The 20,233-nt window shown below is 40.4% G+C and overlaps 1 protein-coding gene across 3 annotated transcripts in view; it reads right to left on the bottom strand.

Moving 5' to 3' along the window:
• The window catches only part of MOCOS (molybdenum cofactor sulfurase), a 233,202-nt gene that overhangs the window by 188,444 nt on the left and 24,525 nt on the right, over nucleotides 1–20,233 (bottom strand). For all 3 annotated transcript variants that reach the window (XM_075416697.1, XM_075416699.1, XM_075416700.1), the window contains exons 2-3: nucleotides 18,856–18,945; nucleotides 16,197–16,263 (exon numbers count right to left, since the gene is read on the bottom strand). In XM_075416697.1, coding sequence (XP_075272812.1) covers nucleotides 16,197–16,263; nucleotides 18,856–18,945 — 157 coding nt within the window. The remainder of the gene's footprint in view (nucleotides 1–16,196; nucleotides 16,264–18,855; nucleotides 18,946–20,233) is intronic.

Genomic DNA, 20,233 nt, shown 5'->3' with positions numbered 1-20,233 from the left:
CACCTTACATACCGGCTTTCAGAGACAGGACACCAGCCTAGTAGGGACCTTAGACATGCTGCATGCTACCACCGTTACTATGAGCTGCTGTGAGTCAGCAGCAGTGGTTTTGACCATCTCCATTTGCCTGCCAAAAACTACAGCTGGCACTGAGTGTACGCACGTGTCTCCACTGGTTCAGCACCACATCCAGCATCTGGACGTAAAATAACTCCCGGCTGCTGGCTCCAGTACCAGGGCTGAATCTCTGGAAGAGGCATAGAAGGAGGCCATGGAAGACAGTAGCAGCACACGACCAAAGCTGCTAAAGTGTAAATTATGTCACAACTCATCTCACAGCTCCCTTAAAAGCTGTCTTAAAATGCTTTGACACATCAGAATGAATGAAAGATAAGTCTGCTGGCCTCTGTTCACTACACACTATTTTGCTCGTTTTTCTTTTCTTTCTAGAAAGTGGCACTGATCTGTGTGCTGTGCAGAATAAATCACCAGGCGACTTCTTTCCTTGTGGCTGTAAAAACAAGTTTAGCAACATTTATATCTTGCTGTGATTGAACCTCCCCACAAAGCTGCCATTCACAAATCTTAAACGACTTTCAATATGCTTTGCACCTCAGTAATTATACTCTAAGTTATCAAGTTCACATATGCTCTCTTTTTCTAGTGACCCACGTGTGCCTGAGAGAAATTACTTCTGAATATGCTTAATTTTAAAGTCTTCATTTTACACGCTGTATGTAATCAAACTTTTTATTAAACATTGCCAAGCAATCTGTCTCATTTAAAATGAGCTGCTAGGAGAGGTAAAGGTCCATTAAGCTGTTAATTGCATGCTATAACTCTGATTTCTTGAAAAGTTATGTTGAATATAGTTTCCCCAAACGCTTAATTCCATATTTACCTAATTCTACTGCCATAGCTACTACATTGGTCAAGTATATGATAACAAATCAATACAGTTACGCCAGCAAAATTCTCCCATGTAGAAAGAGGAAGCAAAAAAAGAGGATTGCATTTCCATTTTTCTCATATGAGTTTGATATGGGGAATCTCACTGTACAGGTACAAACCACAATTCTGCTAATGTAGAAATATAAGTATACCCTAAAGGCAGAGTGTTTCTTCTACAGTAATGGCTCTAGTGATTTCAGAGCTCAAATTCATTGCAAGTAAACCTCAATTAGACTTGAAAATGAAAGTCAAGTAAGTGACACAGGAAATGCTATATGCCACTGTTTTTAAATTACTTACAATGGAGGTCAGAAAATACTTTAGGCTCTGAAAATAAAACTGAGATGACTCCAAAACATATAAGCCACACACACATTTTCAAAAGGATTGCCACCTCTTATATATGATCCTGAAATGGTCTGAATGCAGGTCTTTGTATGCAAAAACTACCACCAAAATATTTAAATTTGACTACTCCAAACTCAGGAAACATCCATACTTTAGCTAATTAACCAGGCCTTACTTTATATCATGTACCCTTGTCAAATAAAATTGTATTTTTCATTCTTAAACGACTTTATATACATCTTTGTTTCAGTTTATAGCAACTTGAATCACATGATAATAAAATTAGAGAGAGTGGAAAAGGAGAAAGCATATATTAATTTCTCTCAAAAGGCAAATAAAGCACAGTATCACATGAATACTGACAGTTATCTTTCCTTTCTTCCCCCATTCAATCAGCTCTGCAGATCTCTTCATAACACTGCAAATGAATTAGTTAGCACTGGTATGTATAAACGTATTATATCTAGTAGGACACTCTTTGTCAGTGAAATCTCTCTCCTCCGAGCCTTATGACCTGTCCATAGGAACATCTTCAGCCACCTGTCTTTCCAGCCTCTTATCAAAGCCATGCAGTTTAAAAACAGCAGGCCACCTTTCCAGAAAGAATTTGTGGTCAATTCCTTCCCACTTTGGAAGGCTTGTGACGGCTCTGAGTTGCCAGGCATGCTTTCCTCCCATACGGCAACATACCTCACTGCATCATCCACATGGGACAACCACAACCAAAAGCCCCTCAGGAGAAACACCAGAATCCAGAAGCTTTCTCCCCTTCATTGAGACTCATTCTTACTGCTCTGACTTCAATGTGCCACAACCAGGAAGATTATCTTGGCTCTTTTTCACACAACAGAAAAAACATCCGAAGAAATCAAAAGGGCCCCAAATTTACAAAAGGAAACAGCATGAGTATTTTGTTAAGTACGAACAGCCTCAAAACATATCAGCACTATCTTTCAAATTACAATAGCTGTTCATGGCCTGAGTCTTCAGATTAAGAGAATTAAATTTCCAAAACTCAGTGAAGTGTGTGCTTATTTAATTAAAAGCAGGCAGGATTTCATTTGCACTTCCTTGTTAAGAATAGCACCTATAATATCACATTTTAGCCGTGCAGCTTAACTCCCATTTATACTAAAAGCATACTTCATCAAATTCATTCTGAAGTTTATTACAAATGCTAAATGGCAGTACTATTTACTGTAGCGATCCCATCCCATTTGGGTGTTTAAATAGGCAAACATGGTCAGATAAACTTGGAGCGGCTTCTGAACATCCTATACTTTTTCAGATGAAGTCTTTCGTATTTGACCTGCTACTGTGAGCTACATTGTGTAACCTTGATTTTAAATTTTCACAGGTATGGCTCAGGGTGTTGAAAAACTACAGAACTTTCCTGCTTGTACCTGTGCCTATCAAGTACATCAGGTTATTTTATTTTCCTCTCACAAATGAAGGAGCATATTATTCTTATTACTAGACTATATCCCACACAGCAAGGATTTCTCGCTGACTGACAGAAATTTACCCTTGTGCACTGCCTTGAGACAATGCATATGGCCAGATTGTGACCTGTAAGGCTGGCACATGGTACAACTTTCTCCCACCCAAAGGAGAAAGAGGAAACTTCAAGACAAGCAACAGCTTCCCATTTACTGAGATAGATAGCCACTCAAGATAGCCGGAAAAGTGCTACTGTAAAGCTAGAGGCCTCCCTTGTTCCTCTGAGCAGCTATGTCGGCCAAGTAGGAGTGAGGAGAGGCTCCTACACGTGGGTCCTACTCATTTTGTCTCAGGAAAGTTTGGTTATCTGACCTATATCACGGTTGTTTAGGCTTCTTCCTTGGCTAAGGTAACCTGTTGCTGACAGATTTACAAACTCCTTTCAATCTACTACTGCAAGACATTTAATTCATCACAAATAAACACAGGCAAAGATTATGTTGCAGCCATGGACAACAATACAGAAGTTATCCACTTGTAGAACACTATTTACATAGGAGGAACGCAACCAAGTAGAATTATGAGGTCTTTTTTAATCCAGGCTCAGTCCCTGCCTTCATACGCTGTCTCAGAATCACATAATCACAGAATGGTAGGGGTTGGAAGGCACCTCTGTGGGTCATCTAGTCCAACCCTCCTGCCGAAGCAGGGTCACCTACAGTAGGCTGTAGAGGACCTTGTCCAGGCAGGTCTTGAATATCTCCAGAGAAGGAGACTCCACAACCTCCCTGGGCAATTGGTTCCAGGGCTCCGTCACCCTCAGAGGGAAGAAGTTCTTCCTCATGTTCAGACGGAACTTCCTGTGCCTCAGTTTGTGCCCATTGCCCCTTGTCCTGTCACTGGGTACCACCGAAAAGAGTTTGGCCCCATCCTGCTGACACCCACCCTTCAGATATTTGTAAGCATTTATTAGGTCCCCTCGCAGCCTTCTCTTCTTCAGGCTGAACAAGCCCAGCTCCCTCAGCCTCTCCTCGTAGCAGAGATGTTCCAGTCCCCTCACCATCCTCGTAGCCCTCCACTGGACTCTCTCCAGTAGCTCCTCATCTTTCTTGAACTGGGGAGCCCAGAACTGGACACAGTACTCCAGATGGGGCCTCACTAGGGCAGAGTAGAGGGGAAGGAGAACCTCCCTCGTCCTGCTGGCCACACTCTTCTTGATGCACCCCAGGATCCCATTGGCTTTCTTGGCAGCCAGGGCACACTGCTGGCTCATGGTTAACCTGTCGTCCACTAGGACACCCACGTCCCTCTCCACAGAGCTGCTCTCCAGCAGGTCCACCCCAAGCCTGTACTGGTGCATGGGGTTGTTCCTCCCCAGGTGCAGGACCCTGCATTTGCCTTTGTTGAATCTCGTCAGGTTCCTCTTGCCCAACTTTCCAGCCTGTCCAGGTCTCACTGAATAGCAGCACAGCCTTCTGCTGTATCTACCACACCTCCCAGTTTGGTGTCATCAGCAAACTTGCTGAGGGTACATTCTAACTCTTCATCCAGGTCATTGATGAAGAAGTTGAACAAGGCTGGGCCCAGTACTGACCCCTGAGGGACACCACTTGTTACCAGCCTCCAACTAGACTCAGCGCCGCTGACGACAACCCTCTGAGTTCTGCCATTCAGCCAGTTCTCAATCCAATTCACCGACCACTCATCCAGCCCACACTTCCTGAGCTTCCCTAGGAGGATATTATGGAAGACTGTGTCGAAAGCCTTGCTGAAGTCAAGGTAGACAACATCCAAAGCTCTCCCTTTGTCTACCAGCCAGTCATGTCATCATAGAAAGCTATCAGATTGGTCAGGCATGATTTCCCCTTGGTGAATCCATGCTGACTACTCCTGATAACCTTCTTTTCTTCCACTTGCTTGATGATGGCCCCCAGGATAAGCTGCTCCATCACCTTTCCCGGGATGGAGGTGAGGCTGACTGGCCTGTAGTTCCCTGGGTCCTCCTTCTTGCCCTTTTTGAAGATTGGAGTGACATTGGCCTTTCTCCAGTCCTCGGGCACCTCTCCTGTCCTCCAGGACCTCTCTAAAGATGATGGAGAGTGGCTCAGCAATGACATCCGCCAGCTCCCTCAGCACTCGTGGGTGCATTCCATCGGGGCCCATGGATTTGTGGACGTCCAGATTGCTTAAGCGATCCCTCACACAGTCCTCCTCGACCAAGGGAAAGTCATCCTCTCTGTAGGCTTCTTCTCTTACCTCCAGGGCCTGGGATTCCTGAGGGCCAGTCTTAGCACTGAAGACTGAAGCAAAGAAGGCATTCAGTAGCTCTGCCTTCTCCGCATCTTCCGTCACCAGGACACCCGCCTCATTCAGCAGCAGTCCCACATTGTCCCTAACCTTTTGCTCCTGATGTAGTTGAAGAAGCCCTTCTTGTTGTTTTTGACATCCCTTGCCAGCTTCAATTTCAGGTGGGCTTTGGCCTTCCTTGTCGCATCCCTGCACACTCTGACCACATTCCTGTACTCTTCCCAAGTGGCCTGCCCCTCTTTCCACATTCCATGGACCTTTCTCTTCCACCTGATCTTCGCTAGAAGTTCCTTGTTTAACCATGCAGGTCTCCTGCCTCCTTTGCTAAATTTCTTTCTCAGGGGGATGCACTGCTCCTGAGCATGGAGGAAGTGACGTTTAAAGAGCGACCAGCAGTCTTGGACCCCCCCTGCCTTCGAGAGCCCTGGCCCACGGGATTCCTCCCAGTAGCCCCTTGAAGAGGGCAAAATTAGCCCTCCTGAGGTCCCAGGTTTTGATCCTGCTTATCGCCCTGCTTCCTCCACGCAGGATCCTGAACTCGACCATTTCATGGTCACTGCAGCCGAGTCCACCTCCAACCTTCACATCCTCCACCAGTCCCTCCTTGTTTGTTAACACAAGGTCCAGCAGAGCGCCTTTCCTTGTTGGTTCTTCCACCACTTGCATCAGAAAGTTATCATTGATGCTCTGTAGGAACCTTCTGGATTGCATCTGCCTAGCTGTATGGTCTTCCCAGCTGATGTCAGGGTGGTTGAAGTCCCCCATGAGAACCAGGGCCTGTGACTGTGAGGCTGCTTGTAGCTGCCTGTAGAAGGCCTCATCAATTTCCTCCTCCTGGTGAGGTGGCCTGTAGTACACTCCCACCATAACGTCACCCATGTGAGCCTGTCCCTTAATTCTAACCCACAAGCTCTCAACTCATTCCTCATTTGCCCCCAGGCCAAGCTCAATGCATTCCAGTTGCTCCCTCACAGACAGAGCAACTCCACCATCGATTGTCTCAGTCACAATCCTTCAGAGTTTCTTTCTTGAGTTTGAAAGCATGGCAATACACAAAAGTCTAAAAAGGCAGGGTGTAGCAACAGTTATTGTAAATGTGTTGTTACATGGTTGCAGATAAAAATCAAGTGATCAAAACCATCCATAAATACTTTTTGCAGAAGAGGAAACATTTCCTAAGCATGTTACTAAAAAACACACATTATACTCTGTATACAATATTAATGGAGTTCACATTAAGCATTTTGGCATAATTAAAAATCCTATCTACGTGGCCCACTGTTCAGTACTTCGAAGGCCAAGCAGGTACTTTCCAGTACGCTTGTACAAGGGGAATTCAGGGTTTGGAGCATATCAGTGTGGGACTCCAGGGTTTCCAGCCCTGCAGGGCTAGCAAAGCAGCTCTTGTCTAACAGAACATTTTGGATTCTAGTTTCCACTTTCCACAGGAAGACAGATCTGTATGAAATAAAATAACCTTCAGTTTTTACGAATTTACAGCAAGATTGTAAGCATCTTAAGACAAGCTTTTACTGGCAGGCAGGTCTCGTTTTCCCGTTGCAAGGAACTTGGCATGGACAGTGAGTGAACTGGAGGTTTCGCAGCAGGCTCACCAGAAAGCCAGCCTCCTAAATGACGTCTGAGTTGGACACCACACAGGATTCTGGCATCAGGATTTTAGAATCAACAAGTCAGTGAAATTTTTCTTAGCAGGGCAAAAGTAACTAGGATTCTGCCTCATATCTCTGCTGCAGAGCGCTTCCCTTGTTAGCACAAAAGCCTCAGCATTATATTCCAGAGGTCAGTTTTAGTATTGTTCATCATCTTTGGTCTTTTGGTGTGGGTTATTCTTTTTTTTCTTCCTTGAAGACAACACTACTTTTATATATCGTTTCCTCACAAGTCAGAAAAACCTGGTCTGTGAAGATTGACAGATTTTCCAAATAGGTGATTCGTATATCTAAAACCTCCTTCATCAGATGACAGGTATTGTGCAAAAAAAAGTAGTGAAATACCAAACACCTTTAAAAGGATAAATAAAGACAATTGAAAAGAAGTGGTAAGAGGACAGCTGAGAAAAGCCTGAGTGTTGAAAAGCTCTTTTGAACACTATAGACTGTGAACACTGGATTCATTACAAGCCTATGGAGTCTTCATAAAATCCAATGCATACATGTCTTACTCATCTAAACAGTCTCACCACCCGAAAGCTTGCAATAAATTCTAAATTATTAGCAATATGTTATTGAGCTGGCACTCAATAATACTAATGATGCAATTTCCTTCTGCCTTGATACATACCAAATATACTAATAAAATCTAGCAAATTAAACCTGGATTCACTAGATGTTGTTAACCTTAATATAAAGGAGACAGTTCTGTTCAAAGTCTTGCTTCATTTATCTTTCATATTCCTGTATCCTACCATGGCTCATGATGCTTCTTAAAGGCATCCTTTAATTTCAAGGACACTATCTTTGCTCACAACCTTCGTATTAGAAACAGAAAGTTTAAAACAGGTAAGAAACTTGAATCAATGAAACAAGCAGAGAAACAAAAGAAAGAATAAATAAAATTAGAAGGAACTCATTAATAATGCCAGCATATACTACAAAGGTCTATCTGAGTCTTAGGCACTTATTTGCTGTTTATTTTCAAACTACCAATGAAAGCTAGTGAATTTAGCTTCAAAGAACTAGATCCTCAAAGCGATCAAGTTAATCAAATAATTTTCTCTCCTTCAAGTCAATATGTTTTCCTACACAATGCCTATCTGTACGAAATCTCACAGTCTTCTTTCATTTTTGCTCTGTTCATATCAGTATCAGCCAGATTATGGACTACATTACCACTTTCAGCCTAGCATGAAATTTCAGAACAAAAACAAACAGGAAAAACCATCTTCTAACAAATTTATTACTTCATAGAAGAATCCCCACAAAGATGTGCTTTCTTTCATCCTGGAAAACCATTGTGCCTGCAGGTTTCCTCTAGTCATTTGAAATACCTGTGCCATTTTCTTGTATTTACAATGCGGTTTGTCATCTCCTAGCACCCAGACCATTTGATCGGGTTGCATCGCTACTTAAAGATCTTCTATTCTGTCTCAGTTACCATACCCTTGACCGTCATACTGCAGGACTTATTTCAATGACCTCACACTATTTTGGCTACACATTTCAGAAAGATGAAGGCAATCCAGAACAAGTCCAGAGACTGGGTCAATGAGATTGGGGTGGGGTATGAAGAATACACCTTGGAAGTAGAATCTAGCACAGCTTATCTTGTTCAACCTATAAAAACAAGAGAATGGGACAAATCTCTAGGTAAATGCATCAGAAGTAGTTAATGATAGAAGAGACCACAGAAGGCTACACGTAACAGAAAATTTTGGTGCAGAAGCGAAAGGATACTGGATTCTCATGAGCCAGTGGAAGAGGGAGCTTTCTAGCCCTCCCAGTGGGGAAAGATCATCAATAGTAGATGAAGTATCCTGTAATAGCAGGAGATGAGACAAACCCAAAGGTGATGTGCATTCCCATACTCTTGAACTATACCAGCTGGGATGTTTATGACCTGGCTTTCCTGAAAAGTGGCACCCTAAAACTCTTACTAGCCCCTAACACTCTCATTTCTTCCCTGGTCAGGCTAAGGCGGTTGGTTTGCACCATGTCATTACCCCTTGCCAGTCACCACCCATCCTCCCATACTCCTTGTTCCAGTTACTCAGTGTCTTCTGCTCACCACCACTACTGCAATGCTCCCGCTGCCTGGAAGCTGTACAGCTGCCCTGCTTTTTATTACAGAAATGTTCAAATTTTCAGCAGGGTAGTAACATCCTCGGTAACAAGCCATTATGTACTTAATGAACACAGCTAGCTGGCATCTACCTGTGGCCAAGTGGGTTCTCAGTGCTGAGGGGGGGGAAAAAGGCAACAACCACTAACAGATGTGGGATATTAACTGAGAATTTCAGCAACACAGCAGGTTGCAGAGGGCAGCAACACAGAAAAAAAACCCCAGTATTAGGACTACACCATCTAGCATGGGTGCTGTAAATAACCTGCTTATTAGAGAGAAGTGAAGGCATGTGCCATTGTTTGCAAAAGCAAATGTGCTTGCTCCGTCTGTAAAAAGACTGGATGAGCAACAGATCGTCTGGAACAACGCATAAAAGCCAATGGTATTACTGGAGATGAGAAGGCAGCCACAGTTACACTTGATGTAACAGCGACAGAAGATAATTCTCAGGCTACATCACAACTGAGAGAAAAAAAATTATAATGAACCACTCAAACACTGCAGAGTCACTTGTCCCCAAAATTACGACTACTTGCAGATCATATCTGACTCTGGAGAAAAAATAATGGAAGTTCTTGAATACATCGCTATATTCAGGAGGTTAGAAGTTCACCAGCAGTTTAGAAATATATATATTCAAAATGTAAATAATACACCATGACCTAGCTAGCTCCTGTTCATAATGATAAAAAAATATAAGCAACACTAATAGCTATTCACTTAGGTGGACTTTATAACAAAACCATTTCAGTGGAGACCAGTGTTTAAAGTGCTAAAAATCAAGAAAGGATCATGAAGTGTATGCAATAAAAACAGTATTAAAGAGCTGAGCAAACAGAACTGTACGTAGAATCAGAATTTACATGCTTTTGGATGGGGAAAAAAGACTCATCGTGCAAATAATGATTGTTTAAGGACTCAAGTCTTCTGGTTAAAACTGCAGCAAGGTGGGGTTCAGGTAGCAAATATGAGTGCAAAAAGCTCTGCCTTTCAGCAGACGTGACACCAGGAATTTCAGACTTGTTGAGACACAGATGCCACCAGAGAAACCCTTGGGAATGCTCTAGTGTCTCTTCAACAGCTTAATTACAACAACAGCTGAAGTATTCAGACTGCTTTACAAATGCAATGAGTAAGATTCAAAATGGAGCTCAATACTGGGTTTGCTAACTTCACAGAAAGATTATTAAAGACTACTTAAAAAGATGCAGTAATAAATTATCTCTGTGCTTCTAAAAACATGGATGGATTAGTCTCTCCCAGGGTTATCATGTTAAATATAAGACATAAACAGCACAGGTTAAACTTTCATCAGTCATGCACTTCTCGGTCGAGGATCATTTTAAGTTTCAGATGGTGGAGCAAAACAGAAAGTGTCTGCAGTCTTTGAAAAGAATTAGACGTGAGAAAAAATATCAGCCAAATTTTGAACAACATACATAACTCAAGATGGCATTCAAAATTTCTTAGCTTGACTTGAAGCAAATGGAGCACCACTGCTACGTAACTTGCACTTGAGAAAGGGAAGTGCACTGAAATCGAAACAACGCTGTCAAGCACAACCGGTGCACATAGGGAATAGTGGAAATTACTTTTGTGTTAAATATCTGGTCTTCTAAAAGCCTTAATTAAAATACAAATAATCACCTAGGCCAGTAATGAAGTTGTCAAATCCACCTGGAGCTGGCAAAGGGACTGCTAGGGTTCCCAACAGCTACTAATCACTAAACAGCGAGGGCAACAAGTGTTACCAGGGAAGTCACAGACCCATGTCTCACTGTACTGCTTCTTAGGAAGCAACTAAAAATCCAGAAGAGAGGGGAACACTGCGTTTCTTCCACAAGTATTGTACAGCCTCGGGAGGGAAAAAAAACTTCCATATAAAACCTGCGAGAGTCAAAAAGATGAAGAGAAGGTGCAAACGGAATTTGCATTGGAGAAATTTCACTATTTTTATCAATGTATTTTTTTTCCAGTTGGAGTATCTCATTCGTCTCATTCAGGTGCCCTCTCACAGGCTTCCCCACAGACACAGAGGCCATCAGGTTCCTGCCAAAAGAGCAGCTGAGGAGGCAGTGAGGCTGTGGGCATTTAAAAAATGTGAACTAACATGGTGGCCTGAATCTAAGTAGGCCTGTCCCACTCTCCCTACTCTGAATGTCAGAGAGCAATGGCACAGCAAGATTGCTTTTAAACTTATTCCCCATTGCTTCTTTGTCACAGCCACACTACAAAAGAAGATTTCTGGGCTTTTTTCTGAATTGGGAAGAAAAAAATTAAAGGTTGTATCCACCCTTTTTCAGACGTCTTTGCAAAACACCCTCTAACCACCCACACAAATTAAACTCAGAATTGTCCAGAAGCATTTCATCCTTTGTGTTCATAAACTAGCAATCTTGACCTCTACATTTTAATTTATTTTACTGATACATTTATTTCTTTCAATAAATGAAGCACTCCAGATTTGGCTTTCTCTGCAACAAAGATTAGTCAAAGTCCATGACCACGAATGTACAAATTTTATTTACTGCCATCTCTTCATACAAACCATGAAGATATAAAGCTGACTACCAGACGAGTAGCAAACAGTATTAGTAAATTCCTTTCTAAAGGTTCAGTTTATCAAGTTAATGGTTAATTAATTTATTAAAATAGAGATGAAAGTCCAGGAGCAAACTTCAAAGTAAATCAGACTTATTTCATCGGTGCTTAAACCAGTCTCCTAACTCATTCAAAAACAACAGTACCTGTTACCCTGTCCAGAAACGTTTTACTACCTTGCATAGGATTGCAAAGAGTAAACCCACCAAAAGGAATGGATTGATTCCTAGAAACAAGTTTATAAAATGGAGTCCTTTGTCCTCATTTTAAGTTTACTATCCATCCCACCAGTTTTTTTCTTTTAGTGCTAAGAAGGGAAAAAATAGGTTCCCACGCTTGCATAAAAGTCTAGGGTGGCCAAGGAGAAAACAAGAACCATCTGCACCAAAGCCACTGCCCTGTTGCGGCTCAGCGCATAACGGAGCACAGTCGGGATATCACCCAGCTCACTGTGGGCACACTGGGACTGTTTCATTGCACACCTACCAAAAATCATTTCATGAACCATGAGGAAAAAGATCACCCCTCTTGCCTATTATCAAGCTCTTCCAAAAACACTATCTTCTAACCACTATATACGTTATTATCACCTAATGCTTCTCCCATTTGCCATGTACAGAGTCACCCCAGTAAGCACTGTCTCCTTTTGCCAGACTTCACTGACTGTGGTATTTCAGACTTGCGCTGGCAGCTGAGCAGCGGGATCAGGAAAAGCAGCATTTGCAAATGGTGTTATAAAACAAAAGGACTGAACCATCCTAGTTTTGAAACAAGGTTTTCAAGTTGATAGGTACCATTAAGGAGGACACGATGTAGCGCTCAGATGTCACTCATCCACACTGTCTCCTGTTGATGACCTTTGCAAAGGACAAATCAATACTAAGCAGATACTGTATCTACTATTTCTTACTGTGTAGGAAAGGTCAACCAATTTTCATGTATGTATCAGTTCTAACCTTACTGTTTTCAGACACAGAACTGCTCAAACCTTGGAATAAAGAAAAAATTCTTACCTTGTGCATAGCACCATTTCAGAATGTGTGACAATTTAAAAAAAAGACTTGGAAAGGAAACTTACTTCATAAGCAGGGTATGATGCTTATAGGAGGAATGTAAAGCTTTACCTTGTTATCATGAAATGTTCTCTACAAATACAATGTAAATGAAATTATAAAATGAATTCAATAAAAGAATAAAAAAAGAAAAAAACAGAAAATTATAAATGAAATTCTGTTTTACCACAGAAACAAATGTTTTTTTAGAACACTAAGCCATTTACATTCAATTTGTGCATGCCCACTGTATATTTTTTCATTCATACGTGCAGGCCACAGAGATAATTCTCTTAGTTTACTTAGATGCCATATTTTGAGAGAGGTCTTTATAGAAATACATGGTCTAGTTCTCTGTTTAAACTTGATCCCATTTAGCTCAGTGCCAAATCCTTTTAGCTGCAGTGAGAAAATTCTATAATACACATATTGCCAGTCTAGGAGATGCCTGGTGCTGAAGTCTCAGCTGAAATTTCTTGCTTTTTTTTTTAATATATATTTGAATTCCCCAAGTATGCTGAAGTTTAACACTTCATAGTACCTGAAAGTTCAAGGATGAACATCAAAACTCTATTAAATTCAACAACACTGTGTTTAAATGAAAAAGGCATCCTATTGTATGCCTTAAACACACCACAAACATAGAACAACATTAAAACTTCAGTCTGGCTCTCGTTAGAAGACACTGGTGCCCTATTTGATATTGCAAGTGTAAGATCTACAAGGATAATGTCTTAAAATAGAAAATAGAAAATAGAAAGCTATAAATTTTAAAACGCTTGCATATGGGACAAGGATTATTTAATACTCAATGTAATGAACTTCTGAGTTGCATTATCTCTGCAGCATCGTAAGGAGATATTGCGCTCATGTTCTTTAGCTATATGGAAGTGAGGCAATGGTATTTCCATACATCCATAAGCAAACTCATAAAAAGGATCTATAAACTCTCAATGCATACATTTAATACATTTAGCTAAGGTTTATTACAGTCCTTGCTTCCTCTTCTCAGTGTTACTCATTGTTAGTGTAGGGACACACACAATGCTGAAAGTCTCTCAGCAGTTCATTTCAAGTAAAGAGAAGCAATGTTTTTAAGAATAAAATAGTTATTGTTACTCTAATCGTACTTGAATTGGTCAAGAGGTAAGCTGTTTTGGTCATTTTATTTTGTAAATCATAGAAAACATCCATTGACTCAAATATTTCATTAATTATGTTATATTCCCTCTGAGGGTGACGGAGCACTGGAACAGGCTGCCCAGGGAGGTTGTGGAGTCTCCTTCTCTGGAGATATTCAAGACCCGCCTGGACAAGATCCTGTGCAGCCTGCTGTAGGTGACCCTGCTTCGGCAGGGGGGTTGGACTAGATGACCCACAGAGGTCCCTTCCAACCCCTACTATTCTGTGATTCTGTGATTCTGTGATTCTTGCATATTCGTATTCTAAGACTAGTTTCTGTCTGCCAAGCAAATATGAAGGCAAAACCAGATCATACAGCTTTGTACTGTGGAACTGTGTACACTGCCAGATCAAGAAAGTCTACTGTGATGCTGCTATCACCAATATCGACAAATATAAATCAGAAATTAAGCTCTGTGTTTATTTTTAATTAGTTGCTTGTGTCATCTCATCAGAAAATCAAATTAAATTTTTTGTTAAAAAAAAAATCATATTAGCTTGGGAGTCAAACAGTGAAAAAAAGCCATACTTCTGCCTGTAGTCATATGCCAAAAGCAAAATTATAAGCAAGCAATTTGTTTCAAGATATCTGAAACTACCTGCTGAACTATACTTTCACTGAGGAAATCCAGTCTATGCACTGTGATGCAGGACAGAGCTGCCTGTCTCCCTGTCTTGTCATATTGCTTATTTTGATTAGCTGCAATAGCATGGAAGTATAGATTTTTAATATACTTTTATTGCTTTTTAGATAGCTGACTTACTGACAGTGTTTTGGGGGCATTTTCTTCCTGAATTTTTATGACTACACCATTTTGACAACTATGCTTTTAAAATTTTTATTGGGGAATAATGGCTCCCTCTGTAGGGATAGATGACAAATTCTGTGAGGTGCAATACTGAAAATGTTCATTTGGATGCAGAGGGCACTTTTTTACCCCAAAAAGAAAAATACAAACAAAAAACCCAATACAAACACTGGTATGATTCTTGTCATCTCCCATCCTGCTCTTGCAAGTGTCTCACATTTTTTAAAGCAGGATTCAAAATAAGGCAAGCTGAAGATGTCAGCTCTTTTCAAGTAATCTATATGTTACACTGTGGAAGTCTATTTCCTTACTCCCTAACAATGAAGAACACAGAGTACAACAGTAATTATTCTAGAAACAGTTAAACTTGCTACCGTGCCTTTATAAGAAGAACAATTAAATGGCAACATTGAAATATCACTAAGAGTAAATGGAAACATGAATGCTAACGCTGCATGTGAGCGCACAGGTATGCTCAGGGAAATCTGCAGGGCTGTAGGTATTGCTGCACCTGGCTGCAAGTGTCTGCTTTCGAAAACAGCTATTCCTCATAGACAGTCGCTTTCATTTCATTTGGCCCTACTTTAATACGTTGACATCCTGCACAGCATAAGAGAGGATTTCAGAAGAAACAAAAATAGTTTCTCCAAAAAGCTGGTGGTGGGGCGGGGTGGGGGGAACAGAGCAGGTTATAGCCAGCAGCATCTTCCAGCTACAAATCTTGTTTTTTTACACCCTCATAAAAGTGCAGTGAAAAGAAAATCAGCAGAAAGGTGTAAGGCAGATTTTCTTCATTACAACTATGAACATTACAATGCTATAGTTTCACTGCTATTGATCTGAATTTTGTGATGGGTTTAGGAGAAATTCTTCTTTTAAGGAAGATGATAAAACAAAGAAGAATACATGACACTTCTTTCATTGTACAAAGAGTGCCATCAAAAGCAGGCAAATTAACTCAAAGCATACATATTCTCCACTAAAGACATATTTTATAAAATAGCAAGTGTTACCTAAAACAAACCCCTGAAACCAATAACCAAGTACCCAAGTTGTATATTTCTTCATGGTGTAAACTAACGGCAAGAAGCGTACCTTTAGCCACTCTATCCTGAACTTTCATGGAGATACCTTATTTAGAGATTCAGTTCACTTTCTTGCCCATACCCAGAAGCCCCAACACTCAATTTTATCTTTTCTTTTTGCTCTTAAAAATTACATTAGAACTACTTTTAAAGGTATTTTATTATTCCAAAAGACGTAGGCACCTGCTGTAAAACAATATACACAATCCCATAAGCTTTTTATAAATTCTTATAAGCCATTATCCCCTATTTAATTTCATCTGAATTTTAACCATGTCCTTGCACTTAGTTCCACCTTACTATCTTACCATACCATCTTAATAATAATCGGTTTTGAGATTCCAACTTCTATATCTTAATTAAAACTGTGCACTTAGATTACAGCACTAATTTAACTACAGAACTTTGCAAATTGGGGCATCTGGGAGAAAAAAAAATGATTTCATCCAACGTTTGACTGTCCAAGTACCTTGTGGTTTAAAAGTGAGGTGTTTTCTTTAGATGTGACAGATGACCCTCAGAAAATGACACCACATCAAAGGCATCAAACCAGCACAGGCCTAATCAAAATGAAAACAGTGAAGTGCATGATACAACATCTGAAAGAAAGATTATTCTACCTGTATCGGACATGTTCGATTGTGTCATATGTCAGCTTGCTGCTGATGTTCTGACTATGAGGGTTGCCTAGGAGACAACAGAGATATAGAAGTTAACTATTAATCACAATTTTTCTATTAATTTTTTCTTTTATCAAAGCATTACACCAAGCCAGACTGAAAAGATGACAAAGAAAGATTTAACGTATACTTCACAGCAATGCCCCAAAGCTCCTTAGAGCAGTCAGTCATGAGACGGGACACATAAGAAAGCAATTATGACAGACCTTGAAACTGCAGCTGGATCTCTTACTAATACTTAGGCAGTTCCCTTAAAAAGAAAATGCAACTGCACATGCACAAATGTACTAGGAAAAACTACAGATAGAATGCACTTTTATAAGTATATTTGCACACTAGCTAAGAAGCAAATTAGAAGAGACAGCATTTGGAGGTAACAGACATTCATGATTGGACACCAGGACTAACTCTGGGTTTTTTAGTGCCTGAAATTCAAGTAGCTCATGAAAATATAAATTTTTTTGCAAAATTAATAGCCACCTTAGCTTACCTCAGCACAAGCATGTATTAACAATTAAGACAGCACATAAGAAGGGCATGAATTTATCTTATTGAGTAAAAAAGATTATAGCAATATTCACACAGGCACAGCACACTTTTGTATTAGTAAATGCTTAAAAAACATGCCTCAACAGTTTGGAAAGAGAACAAGAAAAAAAATGCTATATTGATACTGTTTTTGCAGTAGGTTGCATATTAGCCACCCCTTTTAAAAAATTTCAAAATCACACTGCTGGAAGTTGTTGAGTGAAGTTGTTAAAAAGAATAATAAATTCGGAGCTCAAACTCAAAATCCAATACCTAGACTTTTCATGTCTGATGTTGCATTTCTGTAATTTCCAATTCAAATATTCTTAATTTAGAAGTGAGAATCTCTCTTACTTACATTCCTTTCCCTCATTTATACACACAACAGATAAACTCCAGTTCTCTGGGCCTGTGGATTATTACCACAAAAATAAAAAGGCTGCAAATCAAACTCCCCCTTCACTCACACCTGTGTCTGTTAAATGAACTCTTTTTATACAACAGTTACTGTCCTCAGAGTAGCAGAGATGTCAGTCATTTTAGATGAAAGCAGTATTAGAAAAGATACAATTTGTTCTCCCATAGCATTACAAGTACTATGCAAATCTGCTCCAAACTGGCAGCACTACTATTTCCAGTCATAAGGACTCAATTGATTCACAAATTAAATTTTTTTCCGCCACAGATTGTACTTATTGTAAGGGTTGAGCCCAATGTTGTTTAAAATAACTAAGACCAGAGTGCATACATTTCACTTTATAATGGCTGTAGTGACAGAACATTGATTTTAATATCACTAGCATGCACTTGAATAGGAGATTTTGAATATAATCAAATCAATACATCTTATTGTAACAGTAAAAAACCCTATCCCTAGCAAGAATAACATCTATTTCATAGAATCATTCTATTTCATATGGAACTTAAATCCACACTCTGGATCCTGGCCTTGCCAGCATTCAGGAAACAAGACAGAGGGAAATAACATGTGCAACGACACACTGAATATGAAAACTACCCAGAATTCTCAAGCAGCTTGCCCAGGTGATAAGCACAAGTGTGTCGGTGCTTGAGTGAACACAGTTTTCTTTTAAAGCAGTGGTACCTAGTTCCCCAGTGAGGAATCACTTTGCTCTGTATATCAGGGAGCACAAAAAAGACACAAAACTAGCAAGGGCACATAGTCCACAGATAGTAACACACAATAAGAAATTTTGATTACTTCAGTTGGACTACTCACAGCATATATAGCTAATAATGTACAGTAAATTTTTTTTCTGGTTGAGCATGAATCACTCTAATGTATATTGTCTCACACAGTAACGCTTCTCCTAAACAATGGATGCTGCTGCCTTTGTATAAAAGCGCATTCAGTGTGTGGTTCTCGGGCAGGTAATTACGTTCGAAAGAGATAAAAGGTTTAAGTAGAGGATCTGGGGACAAAGTACTTCTAGGTGGTGCTGAAGTGCCCACTTCCACAGCTGCAATAGGTAAATCTCCACTCAGATATTTCACAATTCTGTAGATATTTTTCTCTAATTCTTATGGGCAAGATTACTTTGGCAATACACATCCTTTTTACTGAGCATGTACCCAAGTCTAATAGTCTGGGAGAGGCACAGCACCTATTCCCTGCCTAAATTCACTTGGGATCTTTTAGCTAAGCTTTCTTCTAAATAAAATGTGATGACCCTCACTGAGAAGGGGGGTGGTTCTGGATTCTGGTCCTCGTATAAGAAATTGGTTTTGCATTTGTGTGGAAAAAAATAGACTGAACAAACCGTTCTCAGAGCTATACTGTATTTGTTTATCCCCAGCATGGTGCCCTAATCCCTGGGGAACAGATTTTTATTTTTCACCAACACAGACACATCGTTGGCCATCAAAGAACAAAGCTAGTGGTGACACAAAGGGACTACGAACTCCTTTATATAATCACTGGTTTTCCACCTGCTCTGCAGCAGTGTTACAATACCTGCAGAAGTACTCTTCCAACAACTTAAGAGGCACAGTTTTGATCTATTTAGATGGAAACTTGAGAAGACTAATGGTAATGCTGTTTTGCACTTACCATAAATGTTGTTTCTGAGGTCATCAGTAAAAGCTTTAAGTAGACTCTCTGGGAAAAGTGTTGCACCGGCATGGTCAAGGTAAGTAATCCCTAAATGAAAACAAAATTACTAGATTCAATTTTTTTAATGTTTAATTCCATTTTCTTCCACAGACTGCATTGTGAAGTGCACCACTCTAACATCCCTAGTACAGTACACCACACAAAACGTCAATTTCCCTAAAGTTCCTGGGGTATTGTCAGAGGTTAACCCAGCAGCTGGCAGCTAAGCACCAGACAGCCGCTCGCTCACCCCTCCCCTTCCCTCCCAGGGTGATGGGCGGGTGAAATGGATGAAAGAAGAGACTTGTGGGTTGAGATAAAGACAATTTAATAAGGCAACAAAGGAAATACCAATACTACTACTACTACTAATGATAATAATAATAATGAATATGCAAAACAAAATATATACAATATAATTTTCTCACCACCCGATGACCGATTCGCAGCCAGTCCCCAAGCAGAGATCATGGCCCCCCGGATTTTTGCAAATTTCATGAAATTCCTGAAAAAGGCTGAATTCCCAGAGAAAGCAGGATTCACACTCGCAGAAAACTGAAAAGCCAATAGCCTCCTGCCCCCCAGCCAACCCCCATTCATAAACTGAGCATGATGGCTATGGTTTGGAATATTTCCACTGGCTAGCTTGGGCTGGCTGCCTGGCTGTGCTCCCTCCCAGCTCCTGAACAGCTGCTCAGTAGCTGAATATGGGAGACTGGAAACAAGTCCTTGATTTACAGCAACAACTAAAAACATCAGTGCTATCAGCATTTTTCTCCTACTAAATCCAAAACACAGCAGCTTCTGGGAGGAAAATTAACTCTATCCCAGCTGAAACCAGGACAGGTATATTCCTCTGCCTGGCTTAGAGGTCTCTACAGCTCTCGAAAAATGCTTCTCTAGTATGTTAAAACAGTCAGGCAGAGCAAGGCACCTTTCATTCACCAGCAGAAAAAAAAAAAAAAGGAGGATACAATAGAAGCCAAACATTTTGATTGCATCTTTATAATTTTTAATTAAACCCAGACTATTTTAAGAGGTCCCTCCATTCACGTTTAGATTATGCATTCTTTGGAAGCGAAAAATCTTTTTGTTCTGCCTGCACAAGACTGAGCAAGCTGTGTCTACAGAAAAAGTACCTTGTTACTCCTAGGCACTACTTACTACGAAAACTGCTATTACGACCAATGATAATAGTTATTATCAACAACAATATTAGTGTTGCCTCCTTGTTGACAGATAAAGAAATTCTCTCAAGAACTGACAAGGCCTAAATCATGCTCAAAGCCCAAAGACAGGACTAGTTTAAGTTTTAATGTATTTAAATGTTTCTTGC

Source organism: Opisthocomus hoazin, chromosome 3, assembly GCF_030867145.1.
Source record: "Opisthocomus hoazin isolate bOpiHoa1 chromosome 3, bOpiHoa1.hap1, whole genome shotgun sequence".
NCBI lineage: Eukaryota > Metazoa > Chordata > Aves > Opisthocomiformes > Opisthocomidae > Opisthocomus > Opisthocomus hoazin.
Note: the sequence above shows the minus strand (reverse complement) of the source record. Positions and strands in the feature narration are given on the sequence as shown.